This window comes from Myotis myotis, unplaced genomic scaffold, assembly GCF_014108235.1.
Source record: "Myotis myotis isolate mMyoMyo1 unplaced genomic scaffold, mMyoMyo1.p scaffold_m19_p_17, whole genome shotgun sequence".
NCBI lineage: Eukaryota > Metazoa > Chordata > Mammalia > Chiroptera > Vespertilionidae > Myotis > Myotis myotis.
In genome coordinates, this window is record NW_023416321.1 from 9,356,886 (window position 1) to 9,369,265 (window position 12,380).

Consider the following 12,380-nt stretch of genomic DNA (forward strand, 5'->3'; position numbering starts at 1 on the left):
GGGTGAAACAGCTTATTTAAAGCACTGTTTTCACATATTCAGAGAATCAATGTATCATTTGCCCAATAAATGTGCTTTGTTTCTCTGCTTCCCTACCCAACCTGGGTTACCTCCCCTTATTCCTCCTGGCTGTGGATCCTGCTCAAAGCACTTCCCATCTCATTTTGCCTTAATCTGGGGATCACACAAATAGGATATGACCAAACCTTACATGGGCTGCAAAATGATGTACATTTTAAGCCAAAGAGGTTGAAACTAAGTAGCATGATGGGAGTGGCTGTTTTGGATTAACCCATCAATGCTGCCTCTTCCCTAAGCCTACACATCTTGTCTCCATAGCCAGCACTCAGCAGCTGTTGCAAAAACAACCATCTTCCCCGGTGAGGCGTGGTCAGTTTGCTGCTTTGCTGAGACGGTAGCGTTAGAAGGACTGAGGAGTTAGATTATTCTTAACCGATTCCAGTTTATTTGGATTCTACTCTCAGGTCAAGGTCAGAACAGATTAATCCTTACCCTAACTTACAGACTCCTTAAAAGAAAATTCTAGGCTTGAAAAATATAAAGTATGAGAATTAAGGTCCTGTTTTTCCAGGGAAGGCCGCACTGGGCTGACGAAGCAATAATAGTACTATAAGCCAAGCTTGCTCTGGGTATAGACTGCTTTCCCTTGTCATTAACTTCCAATGACACAGGACACCTGGACAGTCCCACTTCCTCCTAACAGTCCAGCTGGAGCTGAGGAACAAGAAGGGGCTGGGTTGTTTCACTCTACACAGGCCCATAGTCTGGTGCCTTTGCTTTCCCAGGGTTGGGCTGAAAATAGTCGCCTACTCTAAAAGGCGATCGAAGTCAGGGAACCAAGTTTTACAGATGGACTACCCCAATGGATGAACTTCCCCCACGCTTCCTGGGATCAGACCAGGGCACAGCTGATAATTAGGAACACGTTCCAAAGGCTGAGAAATGATTTCTTTGGATTTACATTCTTCTGTGACATACGAATGCTGATTCAGGGAGTCAGTGTATGAGAAAAGATCCTCTTAAATGATACCATCTCTTATAAACACTAATTATATTTCCCAAGTCTGGATTTCCTGGAAGTCACATCACTCACAATTAAGCCTGTTTTCCATTACTGCCATTTGAAGGCTGGTCTACTTCTAGCCTGAACCAGGGAATATGGACAGAACCAACCACAAGTGATCCAACACTGCAGGAGTGCTTTATTTCAAACTCTGATCCCTGTCCCGTGGTAAGAAAGAAAATTCTGCCAGTTTGCTCCTGACAGTCCCTGCTGCAGGAAAAACTGGTGTCAGACGTTCTCTGAAACACAGTGTCTTTCATCTGGACCCAGAAGGTAGATATACAACTTAAAAGAAGTGGGTCCAGGGCTGTGCATAACAGCCACCCACCTGGGCCCGGCCATCAGCTGTGGTTATCGAGGATGAGACTGCTGTAATGACCGCAGCAGAACAGGAGAGAACAAAGATGGTTCTTTCTACAGCGTGATGGAGATGGACGACGTCACAGCTCCCAGCCACCTCATCACCCATACTTCACCCCAGGAGTCATTTTTGCCATCAGGCTAGCTGAGACTTATGGGCCTCTCCTTGTGGCTCTTCATAGTCTTCCCCAGGTTTCAGCTGGGGGCCAGGGATCATCAGCGTCTGAAAAGCAGGAAGCTGAGTTATCGATCATCCAAGCCCCAGGCTCACCCACTCACCTTCATGCCCACCTCTTCCCTGGTGCTGCATCACCCTCTCTCTCCACGAGGGGGCGCCTAACAGGACTGACAGGATACCACTACTATGGCCTCAGCTCTTTTAAATCTCACAAGCTGCCTTACCTTAAGGATAGGCTGCTTAGGGGGTGCCCATGGAGGCACGATCTTGCCGTGCATTCTCCAGCTTCCATAGGGGTTTGTCAGGTGCTTTTCAAAAACAACATACTCCAGGACATCCTTGGGCACATCTTCCTGTCCGTACATCAGTCTGCCAAACCGGTCATAGATGGCCAAAGTCTGCAAGGATGAAAGCAAGTCTGGCCAGTTAATCCTCAGAACTGTTGTGTCTGGTTTTGTTTTTTTGCACACAACCATTTAAAAGACAACCATAACAAAACATTTTAATGGGTAGAAAAATTATCTCAGAATTCTGAATCTAGATTAACTGATCAACTATTGACACTACTTTTAGAAGTATTTTTGACTGGGAGGGGGGGAGGGAGGAAGTTGAGACTAGGAAGGGTGGGAGAGACTATCCTTGCATCTGTCCTCGCAGAGCTAACTTCTAGCAGTAGGAAGGGTGTAGGGAAAGGGCAGAGAAGACCACAGTAAACCTTTCCTTAGAACCCACAGTCCTGGGGAGCTGTGGCTATATTCCAGAGGTAGGTGCCCAACCTGAGTGAAGAAAAGCAGCTGGGAGGAAAGCAGACTGGTGACTCTACCTGCCGGGTATGCATGCGGACGGTGACCTGGCCATATACATTGCCCTGGTTCACCATACTTGAACAGCGAACCTGAACCACTTGGGCTGGCTCTAAAGACTCTACGAAGCTCCAGCGGACGGTCTTATATTGGAGGTCCCAGACCATGTCCTAAAGGCAGAAGAGAACAAGTTCTACTGAGTTTTTCCCTCCTTTTAGGAAAGCTGGTGCTTCCTTCCACACCTGCTCTCTCTTCTTGCAATATTACAACCAACATGCAACATTTCCCACCAAATGCTTTCTTTTCAACCATCCCAAGTTCTCATTGAACTATTGCTCAAGCCCACCTCACAACAACCCTCTTTTCATTTAAATCACAACTCAAGACCAACCTACCTCCTTGAGGACCCGTCTCCAAATCAATGAAAACCACACTCCAAAGTGACAGCTTGATTTTTTCCCTTTTTTATTGAGTTTATTGGGGTGATATTCACTAATAAAATTATGTAGGTTTCAGGTGTTCAATTCTATAATACATCATCTGAATATTACATTGTGTGTTCACCACCCAACCTCCCATACACTTTCATATTCTGGTAATTATTGCATGTATTACTGCTGATTGCATATAGGTGGTCCCCCTCCCCTTTTTAGCAGAGAAGAGTGGGATTTTACAGGGATATAAAATCCTACACTGTGAGACTTGGTTAACTATCCCTGTCCCTAGGGAGATAAGGCCAAACTGATAGAAACTGAAGTTCTTATTCTTGAATCATAAAGTCCCCCTCCTTGGAGGTCTCCCAAAGTACCTAGCACCCCTGTTACCACACAATGTAAGCCTTGCGAATGCTCGTTAAATCCTTTTTATAGTGTAGGCGAGTGCAGGCTGGCCTACTGTGGCCCACACCCTGAGCTCAAGATCCACACCTAAGGTTTCAGTACTGCTTGTTGAGGGACTTTCTCCTTCCTCATTTGCATGGCCCTTACCAAAGTCCACATCAAGTCATTATCATTCAGGCAAAAACAATGGAACTTCAGCTTTTGCTTTAAACTTCCTGCATTTTCAAAACTGATCTTACTTAAGAAAACCAAAGGTGATGTCTACAATATGCCCATCCAGCATCCCACAATTCTAAGGCGAGAACCTACCGGAAAACAGTTTTCAGTTGCCAAGGTATGAAGTCGGTCATGGTCTGAGCTAAAAAAGAGATACATATCATTGACTCCTGCTTTTATGATAACCTGTATGAAAGTTGAAAATGACCCTGAAAATGAAAAACAATTCATTTTTACAAATATTTTCTTTACTCCTACCATAGGCCAGGTGATATGCTAAGTCCTGGAGACACAAGATGAACAGCAACCTGATTGACCAGAAAATCCTGAGCTCCACAGCCAAGTAAAGTTAGGTCTGAATCTCAGGAGCAGAAAGAAATTGCTCTGAAATTATCATATACATCCTTAAGATGGGCAAGAGACACTGACATGGGGACTAGTTTTGTTCCAAGGTGCAACAGGGAACTAAACCCAACATAACAATCAAAAGCTCATCTTCTCTTCTTACTGCAGACACATCACCAGTGCCAACTGGCTGGGCCTTGAATCTTATACTTCATCTTTGAACCTCGCCAAAGGTAATCATCTATCTTTTCTGGTCCATGCTCCCCTCCCCCATGCCCATCTTTGTTACTGCCACAGTGTCCTAGTCATGCTGATTCTACGCAGTAAGAGTAAGAAAACAGAGAGCAAACCCCAGCCTTTGTACATATAAGATTTTAGGAAGATTCCTAACTGAGGAGTTTCATATAAACCTAAGAGTACAGATTAGTTTCTTTATGTACATATTCATGACTTTCCCTCACAGTTTAATACTTCCTGGGCAGTTTAAGTCTTTATCCCTTTAAAAATTCTTGACTCTAATCCCAGAATGGGTAAGGAATTAGCTCTATCAGCTTCCCTCCCACCTCTATTTCTAAGAGAAAAGATTCCAACTCATTTCTCCTGCTGTAGCTCTAGCCTAGACTATGCTGAATTGTGGTGATAGCTACCTCAACCACTGTGTCTGGCACCTCTGAATGAACCCTTCCTCCTCACTATACTGACCTAGAAATCCTCAGTAGAAATAAATTCCCTTTTCTATGAGTTCACTTACTATTTTACAATGGAACTTACCCTAAAAATAAAGACATCTGCTTCTGATAACATTATGGACTGAACTAATGTAAAACTACACCCACTATAAACATCTAGAAATGTAGGATAGAATATGATACACACAGACACACACACACACATTTTTAAATACACTGTCCTAGTTCACCAGAAAGATAGGTAAATCCCTAGACGCCAGAAAGGAAGAGGGAACGAACGCCAGATGGAAAGAATACAATCTGCTACAACAGCACAAGGGATGACGAAGGGATCCAGAAATAGGGTTTGAAGACTAGGGGCTGGTCTCTTCCTAAAACCTTGGACCCTCCAAAAACAGGGAGTTGGAACTGAAATCCCTGAATAAAGCTATGACCATACGAGTCCTGCACCTGCAGGAAATAGAGACTAGAAAAATAGCCCACCAACCTAGAGAGAATGCTTCTCTCTGTCTAGGGCTGTGTGTGGGAGAAAAAATAAAAACAAAGAAACTGAAAAATTAAAGCTCTAAGCCCACATTATACGCAAATGTGGATATGAAATTTATGGTGTAAGAATTCCTAAGCTAAGAAATTAACATAAAAATTGATACCTGGTCAATGATATCCCTGAGGTATCTGGCAGAAACACACACAAAACCTCTCTGGGAGCATGCTCATAACTTAGGTTGTTTAGGATTTCCTCAGAAGAAACATTCTCCAATGAAGATGAGCTTACAACTAAACATTTCAAAAGGAGACCTGGAATCTACCCAGTAAAAACAACAGACTCGAGACATTAAGCAAAATAATGGAATAGGAAGTGCTAGGGTCGGTCCCTCCATTGAAACAACTGGTAACTTAGAAAAAATGACCAGAACCACCATTTCAGAACTCTGGCTTCTGACTGGACACTTATAACAACCAGGGGAGTGCCTGATGAGAGGAGGGGCTAGTGATCTCGGGTAGAAGAACAATATGTGCAAACTATCTATCATCCCTCTTCCCTCAGCCCGATCATGACTGTGGGGATAGTGGCCTGTGTTTCTGGAGTGGACGGCTGGTGCTAGGGCAGATAGTAGGGACCTTGCCCTCCAAAATTTTGAGGTTGCACATTTTGGTCAGCTTGGTGGATCACAGAGACTAGAGCAAATGATGCCATGGTTTTAGTGCTGCTGGCTATGAGACCATATGGGTATAAGACAGGGGGTTCACTTACTTGTTTAGACAAAGGTGAGCTTCAATGAAGATATCCTTAGCTTTTTCAGGGAAGTCCTTTACTTTAAAATTAGCATCATATTCTCTTATCTTCCGTACGCTGTAAAATTAAGCGTGAGAATCATTTTTAAAGACTTCATTCAATTCTATAACTCACAGCTTAACCTCCATTAATGTCTATCTAATTATTTATTCAGTAATTGTTTTTTAAATGTGTCAAGTCCTATGAATTCAACCTTCTAACTCTCATTTTAATTAATCATTCTAAAGAAAGACCAAGGTTTCTTATAGTAAAATTTCATAATTCTGGCATCAAAGAAAACATCCTATAAGCACTAAGAAAGAAAACACAGGTGTCATAGAAAGGCTCAAGAGTCAGAATGAGCCCTATGAGTATCGACCTATGAATCAGGTCACGGTTTGATTCCCAGTCAGGGTTGTGGGCTAAATCCCCAGTAGGGGGCATGCAGGAGGCAGCTGATCAATGATTCTCTCTCATCACTGATGTTTCTATCTCTCTCCTTCTCCCTTCCTCTCTGAAATCAATAAAGATATATATATTTTTTTAATGAGTCAGAATGAACCCTGGCTGGGGGGCTCAGTTGGTTAGAGCATCATCCTGATACACCAAGGTTGCGAATTCAATCCCTAGTCAGTGCATGAATACACAAATAAGTGGAACAACAAATTGATGTTTCTCTCTCCCTCTAAAATCAATCAATAAAAATATCTTATAAAAAGACTCAGGCCTGGCCGGCATGGCTCAATGGTTGAGCATCGACCTATGAACCAGGAGATCACAGTTCGATTTGTGGGCTCAATCCCCAGTGTGGGGTGTGCAGGAGGTAGTCAATCAGTGATTCTCTCTCACTATTGATGTTTCTCTCTCTCTCCCTCTTCCTTCCTCTCTGAAATCAATAAAAATATATTAAAAAAATAATAATAAAACAAAATATGTGATAAAAAAAAAAAAAGTCCTACAAACTTCCCCACCAGTATGGAATCAATAAAAATATATTTCCTCTCTGAAATCAATTTAAAAAATATTTTAAAAAATAATTAAGTAAACATATATTTTAGTAAAATTAATTTTAAAAATATATTTTTTAAAAGTCCTACAAACTTCAAAGTCAACTCCCTAATTGATGTGACACAAACAACCAAAAAGGTTGTGATGCTAAGAATCAGAATGCCCATATTATTCTACATTAACTACGGACTCTATTACAGAGAAAGAAAATAATGTCAAATTGTGACGGGAGTTCTATCCAATCCAATTAGCCCAAGATGATCTCTTTGGAATAAAGTAGCAACAGGAAACTTTATTCTAATATTAACTCCCAGTTGTCTCAGACACCTACGACAACTGTGATGCCACATTCTTCTTCCATCGTTCAGTTTTCTGTGCCAGTCCTTCCTTTGAAAGAGATGACACCCGAGCATCACCCTCTGGAGGCACATAGGGGTCAAAGATATTACCTGAAATGAGAGAAGGAGACAACTAAGAAAGCATTGGAAGACTGAGAAAAAGTCATCTTGAGGTCACATAAAATTAGGAGGGATCCTAAATAAAGTAGACTAATGAACTAGGCTTTCATGTAGAGGGAATCATGTTACATTAGAAAAAACAGAATAAGGTAACTTAAGTCTCCTCTCAGAGCCTCAGTTTCTTGTACAAAATGGGGAAATTTCACCTTTGCCTTCAAAGAATAGTGGGAAAACAAGATCAAAGATGACCTCATGAAATACAGTGCATACAAAGTAAATCGTTATTGAGGCTCTATTGATCCACTGATTTTGTGGTTAATTAACTAGTGCCGACCATAGTCCAAATCATTTTACTTTCCAGATGATTTCTAACAGAAGGGGAATGGGTCAAGGTCTCAGAAACACCATGCCTCACCTGTACAGGCCAGATGTATGGGACGCTCCAAACGTTCTGGAGGAATGACAACTCCTGCTTTCCGGAAATGTTCTACAAATTCCTTTTCTGATTTGTATTTGGGTTCATAAGTAGGAGGTGTGAAACGTTTTTTAGTTCTCACTGGAACTACAGCTATGGACTGAGTCACCAGGACGGGCTGGAAGGCAGGAAACGTTAGGATATAGGTAAACTTGGAAAAAACTACTATCTTGAACAAACTCTAAGCAAAGGTCAAAAGGGAATATACAAAGAATGACTTAGGAACAATTATAAAGCCATCTATTGGGGGGGGGGGGGGGGAATGCATTACTACTTTAACATTTATGGGTGTTTCTTACTAGAAGCTAGTAAGCAACTTTTACTAACGCCTCAACATTTACTAAAGGCTTCCCTTTAGTATTCTCCATAGTGCAGGCCTATGCCAACTCCTAGGGATACAGAGTGATTAAAGCAAGGCTTCTGCTTTCAAAGAACCTTCACTCTGATGGGGATGAAACACCGACCTGAGGCTGAAATGAGCAGAATGCTATTATTAAAGCATAAGAAAAGTCTCGGCATCTCTTCTATTTTATTTTTTACTGAGATTACATTCTGCTCATTCTACTGGTATCCTCACTGTAAATGTCAGTCATTATCACTCCCAATTGGTTAATCAGCTGTTTAAAGGCCAGTTCTCTTTTCTCTCTGACCATGAGGTTTGCTCAGGCAGGTACAGTGGCAGATGCCACTTTATACGTTTATAGAATCAAGGGGAAGCGAGCTCACCGTCCAAACCATTACCTTTAAACCCTTCCCGCCAAACAAACCCAGACCAAACCGCAGAGCCTGAATCCCGGGGAATTTGCTTCCCTTCCTGGCCCTACCGAGGCTTTGGCTCCTTAGCCACTTAGCTCAGTCGCTGGGTCCCCGTCGACCTTAAACTCTTCCCTCGCCTTGGAGTGACTCGTACCCTCCAAGCTCACCAAGGACAACTGCGAAGAGAGTATTTCCCTCTCCCCTGTCCTCCTCCTCCAGCCCCTGGAGCCCTACCCGCCCCCTCCCTACCCACCTGTCGAGACCACCATCCTAAAGCCCTGGATAAGCAAGACAGCCCCCGCGGCATGGGGGCAGCCATCTTGTCCGCGCAAAGGCTTCTGGGTTGCGGACTAAGAGCGAAGAGCCTGGGACCGGAGAGAAGGCGCAGAGGGTGGAGCTGGCTCCGGTGTGGAATTTTCCAGGGCGCGCGCCCCTCGCCGAAGTGTGAGCAGCGTGAACGCGCACGTGCGCGTGGCGTGTAGACTACGCGTGCGCACTGAGACGGCGTTGGGGGAGCGCACGGCTGTCACGCGCCCACCCGGGAGCGCTGGAGCGCGAGCTGCGCCTGCGCAGGAGGCGTGCAGGCGGCCCCGAGTTGCTGCATTCCCTGTGCAGGAGGCGTGCCGGCGGCCGGGAGTTGCTGCATTCTTATGTGATTGGGCCGGCGCTGCACCTGGTTTCAGTTCGGAGGCTGATGAAAAGGTGTGGCTCTTCCGAGACCAGTGTTTTTTCCCAATGCCTACTTTGATCTCAGATAGGCAATCACGTTAGTTTCTGGGTTTGTATCTGACCTCAATGTGCTGTGTGACCTTAAACTTAAGCCCTAGTTTTCCCAATCTGTACTGTGTAAAGAAAATTTTTTCTTTTTTTTTTCTTTTTTTTAGGGTTTTTTATTGTTTTATTTGGGAAAGTGCTTCTTACAAAAGGGCAGCTGTAAAATACAGAGACCTCTGTAACAATGACTTGTTTTTCTTAAAGTGAAAGAATGGGTGGGATCCAAGGAATCAAAAGCAGTCGATGGGACAACTCAGGAGCATCTCCAAGTTATTTTCAGGAAACAGCAACAAAATTCAAGCTAAAATTTTCAATCAAGGAATTCTAACAATTTAGCTTGTCTTGTGAATTACCAACCCAACCCCACCCCCCTTGAGTGGGAAAGAATAACTTATTATTGCAAACCAATGACTCCACTACAAGAAACACCTTAGAACACAGTTTTGAATCACATCTGTCTACCTGCAAAGTACAGGGATGGAATGAGGCACATACCCACAAAAACACAAAAACCTCACAACAAAACCCCTCAAACGAGGACAAAGGTTTGCCAAAAGGTGCCTGAACTGGAGAGGGTAAGAGATCATTAAGCATTAAATACAACTGTGTGTCCACAACCCCGTTTTGTGTTAAGATATGGGATAACCAGATAGTTTTACCCTCTATGGCTAAGCCCATTTATTCATATAGACAGACAAAGCTAGCACTGCTCTAGTAACGGCTACCAACATACTGCTTTGTCCTGTAAGATCTAGTTACCACACGAGGCTGAACCACTAAGCCAAGGTTTTCCACTAAGGCTAAGAACACTGCACCTAGGCAGGGATGCGAGGCTTACCACACACTCGCACTCACACACGCCAAGTCTACCAGCTCTTGGGAGTCAACCTCAATTCTGCATTTCTTTTATGCCAGTAAATCATTCTTTTAGAATCTTCCTGTCATACTGAACAGTAAAAATTTCCACACATTCGCACCTGCTTATTGTTATCCAGTAGTCATTACTTGTGTGCAATTATCAAGAGACCAAAACCACAGAACAAGTGCACAGGGTAGGGATTGTGGGGTAGGGAACATATAAAAACACAGATGTGCAGATTTTAGCAGAAACCTCAAGTATCCGCCTCTAGGTCTGTAGCACAGGCTACTTGCCACAGTTCAGATCCTTCACCCATCACCTCTTCTTGGACCCCCCCCCCCGAGAAGGGCCAAGGCTGTGGCTTTTGAACCTGGGTCCTTAGAATGAGTGCAGCACGTCCATGAACACCCTCCAACTGTGTGAATCTGGTTGAAAACAGATGACGCAACAAACCTACACTAACTGTCTGACAGTTAAGTTCGTGTTACAAAAAACTAACTTTAAGGTTTATTTTTGTAACTTTTTAACCAGAGGAAACAACATACTCCTTGGGGAAAGGTGAGGGAGTAAGAAGACAGGCCCTGGGTACGAAGTATTACGACAGCACCTGGAGTTGCTAGGCCTGCCTAGGAGACACGGGCACTGCCACACCACCACAGGGGACAGCCACTGTCTGGGCTCAGCAGACCAGTTCACACGCCACGCAAAGCTGCTATAGGTCCAAGTCATAAAAGTCTTCCAGCTCATCGTGAAACAAGTCCCACTCGTCTTCAGAGTCTGTCAGCTCGTCGTCGTCGTCCCCACCTGCAGCCAAAAGCATAAGCAACATCTCGCCCAGCTCAAAGGTGACAACCTCTTCTTCATCGTCAAAGGGGTTGCTGTTCTCTCTTTCCTCAATGAGCTCCCAGAAGTGGTTCCTTCGTTGGGCCCGGTATCTGCTTGATGTTCCCACTTTCTGTCTCTGTGGCTCCTCTCTACGGCCATCAGGGTACGCATGCTTGTAAAAACAGTTCCCTCCAAATGGGCAGCTCCCACATCCTTCATCAAAATACCTGCACGCCTTGTTGCTCATTGCCTCCTTGTATTTCTGAATGAGTTTCTGCTTCTCTTCTTTCTCCTCCACCCAGTACTCACTTGGAATGACAAAGTTAGATGTGATTCGGCATTCTGGGCAGGACTTTATGATCTTGCTCTCAAATTGCTTAGCACTCCTCCACTTGCGAATACACTTGAGACAGTAGGTGTGGTTGCAGTTGGAGAGGATCCCGAAGCGGCGCTCACTAGGGTTGGCTTTCTCATAGACCACCTCCATGCAGATCCCACACACTTTGTCCTTACTGCGCTGGATGGCAAACGAGAGCTCCATGTCCTTCTCATGGGCCTCAATGCAAGATTTTATGTGCTGTGATCTCTGGGCTGCGTCCACTGGGTGTAGGACCTGCAGCCCGCACATGTCACAGGAGTCTCCGTGGAGATACACGCAGTTCTCCCCGTAGCGGCACTCTCCCACCGCTGCATAGGGACAGAGCTGCTTCTTCGTGTCCACGGCCGCTGGCTCCTTCTCTGGCTCTTCCTTGGTCCCTGAGCCCTGCAGGGGTGCTTCAGTGCAAGAAGGGGCAGTACGGCCACAGTAGGGCTGCCCAGGAACAAACTCAATGGCATTCACCCAGTCTTCTGAACCTGCTCCTACAGTTGCAAAGTTTGAATTTGACTCAGCCTCGCCTGTACTCATTTCAACAATCGGTCCAACTACTGGTGAGAGACTTGAGGAAGCAGCAAGGGATGGTTTTGCAGTTAGATCTGTAGCAGTTGCTTCTTCCTGTTTCAATGGTTTGCTATGTTCGTATCTGCAGCGGTCTCCGTAAATACAGTACCCTCGCTGAAAATACTTGCACAGCACACCGTATGGACTGTCAGAGAGGTCATGCGAGTAGCGACAGTTATCTCCTTCCTTACAAACCCCGTGCATGAAATACCTGCAGGTGACCTGTTTCGTCCAGCCGTCGCCGCCGCCGCCGCCGCCGCCGCCGCCTCCCCCGCCCCCCCCCCCCCCCCCCCCCGCTCCCGCGGACGGGGAGGTGGCTGTGGGGATGGGGGTGGGGGAGGCCGCTGCCACCGCCGCCGCTGCCGCTCCTGCTCCTGATGGTTTGGCTGTTGGTCCGGGAGCTGCAGCCTGAAAATTTTTTCTTAATGTCAGATGACTTGTATGTTTATTGAACAAATATACTGGCTATTGCGTTTATTGAAGCAAAAGACACGT

The 12,380-nt window shown here is 44.9% G+C and overlaps 2 protein-coding genes across 3 annotated transcripts; both read right to left on the reverse strand.

Annotated features, from left to right (window-relative positions):
- Positions 1-1,200: 1,200 nt before the first annotated feature.
- Positions 1,201-8,967, reverse strand: MRPL45 (mitochondrial ribosomal protein L45). Of its 2 annotated transcripts, XM_036339511.1 has the most exons (8): positions 8,741-8,955; positions 7,672-7,849; positions 7,130-7,247; positions 5,770-5,868; positions 3,574-3,622; positions 2,446-2,595; positions 1,847-2,020; positions 1,201-1,667 (listed from the first exon to the last, which is right to left on the reverse strand). In XM_036339511.1, the coding sequence occupies exons 1-8, from the start codon at positions 8,804-8,806 to the stop codon at positions 1,581-1,583; spliced, it is 921 nt and encodes a 306-aa protein (XP_036195404.1). In that variant the 5' UTR covers positions 8,807-8,955; the 3' UTR covers positions 1,201-1,580. The 2 variants fall into 2 exon arrangements, with proteins under 2 accessions (XP_036195404.1, XP_036195405.1); XM_036339512.1 differs by lacking the exon at positions 2,446-2,595 and having other exon boundaries at positions 8,741-8,967.
- Positions 8,968-9,371: 404 nt separating this feature from the next.
- On the reverse strand, positions 9,372-12,138 carry LOC118671382 (E3 ubiquitin-protein ligase makorin-1-like). Its single transcript, XM_036339510.1, has one exon. It carries the CDS (start codon positions 12,087-12,089, stop codon positions 10,833-10,835), a length of 1,257 nt encoding a protein of 418 aa, XP_036195403.1. The 5' UTR covers positions 12,090-12,138; the 3' UTR covers positions 9,372-10,832.
- Between the last annotated feature and the right edge of the window lie 242 nt (positions 12,139-12,380).